Genomic DNA, 8255 nt, shown 5'->3' on the forward strand with positions numbered 1-8255 from the left:
AGTCTCGAGTATACAGTTTTTCAAGGAAGCTATGACATTGTCCTATGGTGTCTTTGACAGTTTCTACCACCAAAAGTCCTAAAGGAGGTTTCAAATGGTGGAAAGGAAACCAGTGTGCTGTAAACAAGTACCAACAGTGTCAGCATTAATTATTACAGAAATCTGTGGGGAGTTGAAGGGAGAATAACGTTACAGAAAGCAGAAGTCCTCCTGGTAAAAAATTCTTCTGAACCACACAGGCTTGGGTCCCCTCCACCCCAGAGTCTTCCTCAGGATCTAGAAGTAATATACTGGTGACAACTTCACATCCCTGAATGAATCCAATTACTCTTAAGTTGCCCTTGTTGGAGGGAAGGTGACAATATTTGCACCTAGTGGCAGAATGAACTCTGAAAACATGTAGTTCGGTTAAACAAATTCAGTATGAGGTTGCTAATAATACAATGTGCAGGGGTGGTTTCATGCTTGATGGGGAAAGCACTCTTGGGTGGGCTTCCTTGTACATCTGTGGGCCTCCCTAGTAGACTTATTAGGCAGCAGTGCTGTGCCACCATTTAGTTTCCTAGAATGACCCCAATGTGGCATCACAGTGGATGATGAATGTGAACTTGTGGGAGTCAGAGTCATGGAGAAACTCATTTAAATTCCCACAACGCTCGAAAATGAGGCTACATTGGAGACACACACATGTAAATTTCTTCCTGTTTTTAATTTATTTTGTTTTTAACTTTGAAATGAAAGAAAGAAAGAAGAAAGAAGAAGAAAGAAAGAAAGAAAGAAAAAATATATTCTTGCCCAGAGGATCCTATTAATTACTAAAAGTTAGGAATAGCTGGGTAAGATTTTCCCTCTTCTAGTTGACTAGATTTCCTACACATGAGTAGTTTTCAAGTGCTGGCTGAACTAGCTATATATAACATTGGTATATTAATTCTCAACCCCCTTACTAGTACACTGCAAGTGTTAAATTTCTACATGTGATGGGGAAGGAATATGCAGTCATTATTTGTATTGACTTCAGCAGGGTTACGTACAGAACTTAAGGTAGTTCATGGCTTTAGGTCAGTGGCAGTCCTTGGCGACTAATATTTCAGTGGTGCCCTTTGCATTGCTAAAATCCAGTGTGCGTCTCCCTGCCTTTCACCTTCCATTGGATGTCATAGTTGTGGCACCCCCTGCAGCACCCCAGAAGCTTCATGCACTCCCCTAGATCCACCTTTGCTTTAGGTAAGCAACTCCACATAAGCCTCAGTCCCATTCCCCATCCCCTTCTGCAATATAAATAATACTGGCTTACCTGGCAGGATTGTCGTAAGGGCTACATCTAAAGAATGTTCACAAAGCACTCTGAACACTTGAAAGTACTATACAAGATAATGATAATGAAGGCAAATATTCATCAGGCTTTTTTCGCCCCATATCTGTAACCAGCATGGGATGACACAAGAATATCAACTGGGTCACCGATGTTCTAATTGCAGTTCCCTTGCTGTGTTGCACTTACTGATCAGAAGCCTTGGTATCCCATTATTTATGTAGTGGGGTATCAAAGTGGCATCTCCCAATGTGTTTCCCACTTCAGAGTATACTTTCCTGTCTGGCTTAAACTTGATCCATCACCCCTTGTGATAGCTGTCTCTAATTAAAAGGACAATGAAGGAGATAGAAGCTTCCTTATTCAGAATGTCCAAAATATGACATAGCTCTATACGCAGAACTAGTTCGCACATGACTTTCACATCCAAAGATAATCTTGTGCAGGGAAGTATACTGTTACTCTGTGAAATGTCATGCAAATGTTTCTTTTTGCTATGAATATACAGGTAAGAGCCTCTGAACCTGTAGTGAAACTGAAGTGAAACAAATTGTTCTGTCCTTCACCTGTAGTGCTGCACAAGATCTTCTTTTCACAAAGATACTTTGCAAATATAATCTGAAAAATGGCTATTACAGGAAGGTAGCCTGCCTGCCTTGTATAGTGTGATGTGCATCATTATCACAATCTAGATTTGGATATTTCCAGGGCTCTGACAGTGCATGGTGTGTGAGTTACTAGAGATGGACTCAGTCACTCCTACCCCTTTTGTAAAGGAGCATCTTATGTGCAATGCCTGTTCCATGTTTTGGAAGCCTTTGTGCAAGATCCCCTCAGCAGCCAGCTCCCTGAGTGCACCCATTTCCCCCTCCTTACCACTGTTGCCGTTGTCCACTTGCTTGCCCTGCTCTCTCTGTGCCCAAGAAGCCATATCGGAACAACACGTGTAAAACATAATGATAGCTCTTTAAATGGTTTCCCCCTCACAGAGCTACAATTCCAGAGTGGTTTAACAATCAATCCCTCTTCCCAGTGAACTCTGAAAATTGTCACTCTGTGAGGGGAACTCTCACAGCACCCCTAGCAAACTACAATTCCCAACATTTTTCCAGCATAATGACTGTTAAAGTGGTATAATGGTGCTTTAAAGGTATGGTGCAGCTGAAAGGGTGGACAAGGTGTAGGGCAATTACAGATCATTATCACTTTTCTCTCACTGTTGTCATTACAAAGGACAGATGGACATCTTTCAACCGCCTCCAGTTTTTGCTATCCTCCTTTCTTCAACATGTTGATTGACAATGTCCTGTCTGTAAGGACTGATACTATTAAAACAAGAGCTCTTTGGTGTTTATAAACACACAACCAGCAGAACAAGGTAGCAAAGGCCTTCTGTTAGCATGGACTGTCCCATGGCACAGGTATCCTCTATGAATGAGGTGGGGAACTAGCTCTTCAGGGAGAGAGGTTTGCCATTCTTGGTCCTGATGTTTTACAAACAACATGAGGGAGCATTCAAAAATGAAGATTCCCCTGTTGTCTAGAATAACAGTCCACTGTTAACAAAAATTCATTGTATAGTATATTATAATGCTATCTTTTTAAAACCAGACATGCAGAGCCAGACTAGAGAATGACTTCCAAATTCCTCTGCCTCAGGGAGGACTCTTTTAGTTCTAAGGGGAGACTGTGAAGAGGCAGCCATTTTGTATTGTATCCTAAATAAATTATCACAGCCAACAGCAGCCTTCCCATGTCAGATGCCCTGCAGATAATTTGAACTACGATGCTCTTCAGCCCTAGCTGAAGAAACTAGCAGAGAGGATGGGAGTTGTCGTCCAAAACATCTGAATGGCAGAAAGACAGAGAAGGCTGGCCTAAAGTATCCTATCTCAGAGCCATCTTTGATGGTGTGCCCTCCATACCACATGACACTCACTCTGCTGCATGTTTTAGGCCTTGCAAGTAAAGGCCTAAAAGCTAAAGGGCAGTTTCACACACTACAATTGAAAATACATTATTGAGACTGTCTCCTGCTCATTTAAAAATGATTTTATTATTTTCCTCCAAGGGAATCAAGATGGCATTCATGCATGGATTTCCTTCCCCAGTCTTTTATTTTCACAACAAGAACAACAACTGCCCTATGCAGAAAATAAGGCTGTAAACAAACGACTGGCCCAAGACCACCCAAATAACTTTGGCTGAGCTGAGAAACTGAGGGCCTAAAAAATATGAGGGCCAGCATAAGGGTTTATCCTTATTAGCTACCTGGGCCCTTGATCAACAATGCTGAATCTTACATTGGGCCTTCCTATGTGTGGATGTGCTTGACAGAAAATGGAAAGGACAGGGCAGTAGTAAGTTCCTACATGCTGTGGAATTCAGGAAAATCATGTTTTTAAAAATGTGCACACATTAAAAAATATAAAACTAAAGAGAGTCAAGGGCATGTCAGACACTCCAAGTGTCCCTATTTTTCAGGGAAATCCTTGCTTTAGAAAAGCTGCCCTGGTTTTTGATTTGATCCCGGAATATCCTGCTTTTCCTTAGGATGTCCCTATTTTCATTGGAGAAATGTTGGAGGGTATGGAGTTATCCAACCCACAAGCTGTCCGAAGCAATCCTGCATAGGGAAGGTTGTTTTTTTTTTAATGTTTAATGTTCTATTATATTTTTATATGTGTTGGAAGCTGCCTAGAGTGGCTGGGGCAACCTAGTAAGATGTGTGGGGTATAAATAGTGAAATAGAATCATAGAATCATAGAATAGAATCATAGTATCATAGAGTTGGAAGAGACCACAAGAGCCATCGAGTCCAACCCCCTGCCAAGCAGGAAACACCATCAGACCACTCCTGACATATGGTTGTCAAGCCTCTGCTTAAAGACCTCCAAAGAAGGAGACTCCACCACACTCCTTGGCAGCAAATTCCACTGTCGAACAGCTCTTACTGTCAGGAAGTTCTTCCTAATGTTTAGGTGGAATCTTCTTTCTTGTAGTTTGTATCCATTGCTCCATGTCCGCTTCTCTGGAGCAGCAGAAAACAACCTTTCTCCCTCCTCTATGTGACATCCTTTTATATATTTGAACATGGCTATCATATCACCCCTTAACCTCCTCTTCTCCAGGCTAAACATGCCCAGCTCCCTTAGCCGTTCCTCATAAGGCATCGTTTCCAGGCCTTTGACCATTTTGGTTGCCCTCCTCTGGACACGTTCCAGTTTGTCAGTGTCCTTCTTGAACTGTGGTGCCCAGAACTGGACACAGTACTCCAGGTGAGGTCTGACCAGAGCAGAATACAGTGGCACTATTACTTCCCTTGATCTAGATGCTATACTCCTATTGATGCAGCCCAGAATTGCATTGGCTTTTTTAGCTGCCGCGTCACACTGTTGGCTCATGTCAAGTTTGTGGTCAACCAAGACTCCTAGATCCTAGAAATGATCATTATGGAATGAGACGTCCCTATTTTCATCAGAGAAAAGTTGGAGGGTATGGCATGTGCACTGCTCTCATGCTACGTCTGAATATTGGCAATAGAGACTACTGTGCAGATAAAAGTGCTCATAGTTAGGCTGAAACAAGAAGCTTGCATAGGCTTACAGGGAAGGGGAAGTAAAAGGTTCCTCTGAGCCCAAGTTCTCAGTTTAAAGGATGGGCGGGGGGGTCTATGAAAAAAAAAATGCACCTCCTCAATTGCACGTCCTTTGAGACCAGTTCTTCTACTCTGGGAGATCTACAGCCTCCAACGATTGCTCCACTCCCAGATCCTCTCAGGTTGAGCAGAGGAGCAGCAGCAGCTGCCAAGAGACCAGTCACAGGCATCTTCTCAATCCACATATTTTTTTGAAAACTAAGCACCCCAATCCAGCTCAGGATAGCCTCCCGAATAAGCAGACTTCTGTATGTGCATCACTTGCTGCTGGATCAGAAACCATTAATATGCATGAGATGCAACGGAGTACAGATGTTTTATCCACATTGTACTGACTTTTAACATACAAAGGCAACTAAACACAATTCACTGGGGATTGAGCGTGTGCATGCGGGTGTGCATCTGATTTCTACCTGTCGTTCCTGATCCAATTTTGGAATTGCATTGATTTACACCTGTGGTTCCTGATTTATACCTGTGGTTCTAGCAAGTGACACGTGCAGCAGGAAAGCTTGTTTCTGCATGCAGATCGTTGCATAGAGGTAAGGAAACCTGGGCAAGATGAGTGATACAATAAAAGGAAGAAAAGTTTCCTGTTCTCTATCCTCCCCTGCCCTGAATGTTTGAGTGTATTGGACACTTTTCTATATTAAGAAATGTGCATGTTTATAGTTGTTGTTTTTTAAGACCGCCAAAAGTGAAATTCTACTAAACAGAAAGTTTTTAACGTGTCCACTTTTGTAAAAGGAATCAAAAGGAATTATCTATCATATATGCAGGAGCAGATGGCTGCCAAGAATGCACCAGTACAATCTCTTATTTCAGAAACAATTCCCTTTTATATATATATATATATATATATATATATATATATATATATATATATTAAGGTTTTTCAGAACAAATCCAAATCACAAACACAAAATACAACAATCAAAAATCAAAAACAGCACAACAAAAACAACAAATACAAAAAGAAAAAAAATTATTGTTTGCATTATTATCTTTGCAACCCTCTTTCCTGACTTCCTCACATCTCCCTTTTCTGTGTTCCCCTTTACACAATCAATTTTAACAATTTCCTACCCTCTTTCCAATCATATTCGATATTATATATTTCAGACTATTATGCAATTAATTTCCTTTTCTTTTAAAACCATTTTATCACATACTCTCTATAGCTTAATCCTTTGTATCATTTGTTTAATCACAACATAATAATACTCTGGTCTTATCCCTTCTTTTCCAAATCCTTTTTACATATTTCTTTTTACCAAATCCCTAATGCCATATTATTTTTATATCGAACATCCTTTTAACATTCAAACATTTTACAATGTTTTTGGAGGTAATCTTTGAATTTCTTCCAATCTTCTTCCATCGATTCTTCTCCCCGGTCTCGGATTCTGCCAGTCATTTCTGCCAATTCCATATAGCCAATCACTTGCGTCTGCCATTCTTCCAGGGTGGGCAAATCTTGTGTCTTCCAATACTTTGCAATAAGCACTCTTGCTGCAGTTGTTGCATACATGAAAAAAGTTCTATCTTTCTTTAGCACCGATTGGCCGACAATGCTCAAAAGGAAGGCCTCTGGTTTCTTAGAGAAGGTATATTTAAATACCTTTTTTAGTTCATTATATATCATTTCCCAGAAAGCCTTAACCTTTGGGCATGTCCACCAAAGGTGAAAGAATGTTCCCTCAGTTTCTTTACATTTCCAACATTTATTGTCGGGCAGATGGTAAATTTTTGCAAGCTTGACTGGGGTCATGTACCACCTATATATCATTTTCATAATATTTTCTCTTAAGGCATTACATGCCGTAAACTTCATATCAGTGGTCCACAACTTTTCCCAGTCAGCAAACATAATATTATAACCAATGTCTTGTGCCCATTTGATCATAGCTGATTTAACTGTTTCATCCTGAGTATTCCATTTTAGCAGCAAGTTGTACATTCTCGAAAGTATCTTAGTTCCCATTGAACTATCAGCAAATCGTGTCCTCCCTTAAAGAGGGTACATGTTGCGGTGAGACCTGGAAACCGATCCCCTGTGTTGTGGGTGGGTAAGATTGGTCAGCCACAACACCCGAATGGTAGGTCCCTCGATGCTGGGTTTAATCTGGTCAATGGGGCGCAGTCCAAATGGATCGAGGGACCTATATATGCCCATGCATGTGACCCAGAACTTCCTCTTTTGGCGTGTGCATTCAAAACACCTGCCCACCTCTCCCTACTTTTAGGGCTTTTGTGTTTGACCTTGCTATGCCGTCGTGTGTCGTCTCTCGTTGGGACAGGGGCACGGCAGGAATTTCCCCCACTTGGCTGATTGGCTCTTGCCATTTGGGTTTCGCCTGCCGCGTAGCAAATCGCCACAACTTGTAAGGTTGTGGATAGGCTCTGGTTCAGGTGATAAGGATGGGAGAACGCTCTCGCCATCCCTACGTGAAGGGTATTCCGTTAAAGGAATCCAGGGACTCAAATGGTTTGGTCAACCCCTGAGAGGGGGTTGTGCCCGTGCCAGAGTCCAAGGGGACATCTGGGTGGTGGACATAGTCTGTTCCCGACTTTTTGCTTATCCAGGTTTCACTCTTCGCTGACCTATGCTGGAACCCTGGGTTAGCGCTACCTGCATGGCAGGGAGCTAGTCGAACCAGAGCCTATGCAACCACTCACTTTCTGTAATCAATAAAATTGTGGCCTAAATTCTGCCAAAAACCAAAACTAAAATTTGAGCCAAGTGTTAATTTATTTAGGGGGAGGTTTCTGGGTCTGAACACGCAACAAAAAGTATTTGCCCAGAAGCAAGTCCCACTGATTAAAAAAAAAAAAAAAAAAGTTTCTTCTAAGCATGATGCAGGCATAGAAGTGCAATGTCAGTATAAAATAAAAACTGCACTTCTGCGCAACACTTTAGTTTATCTCTCTGCCTCATTCCATTCTATCCTCATTTGTACACCCAATACTTTCTGCTAGGTTTTAGTACAGATTGGCCTCTGCGTGAGGTTGTTGAACTGAGATGTACTCTGAGGGCTTCACTACACAAATAACTAGTACAATGCATTTTTTTTCTAGAAGAAAAGTGGTATATAAACATTTAAATTACTCAAATGCTGTTGAAACCTATTTCTGAGGAATCCCTATAGGCCATGGGACTCAAAGTATATTTATTCACTGCTAGAAGTGGCTGAAGCAGAAGTGATAGTAAGCAGCCTAAGAGAATTCTGATGGCTATTTAGAGGGCTTAAGCATGTTGGGCTTGCTTGTGCTTAGGTACCA

General features: G+C 41.5%; 1 protein-coding gene across 1 annotated transcript in view; it reads right to left on the reverse strand.

Moving 5' to 3' along the window:
* LOC309349463 (uncharacterized protein) overlaps positions 1-2691 on the reverse strand; it is a 24462-nt gene extending 21771 nt beyond the window's left edge. The window contains exon 1 of the mRNA XM_081875505.1: positions 2192-2691. Coding sequence (XP_081731631.1) covers positions 2192-2270 — 79 coding nt within the window. The 5' untranslated portion in view covers positions 2271-2691. The remainder of the gene's footprint in view (positions 1-2191) is intronic.
* Positions 2692-8255: the final 5564 nt, after the last annotated feature.

This window comes from Podarcis erhardii (assembly GCF_964252035.2).
Source record: "Podarcis erhardii genome assembly, chromosome: 9".
Classification (NCBI taxonomy): Eukaryota; Metazoa; Chordata; class Lepidosauria; order Squamata; family Lacertidae; genus Podarcis; species Podarcis erhardii.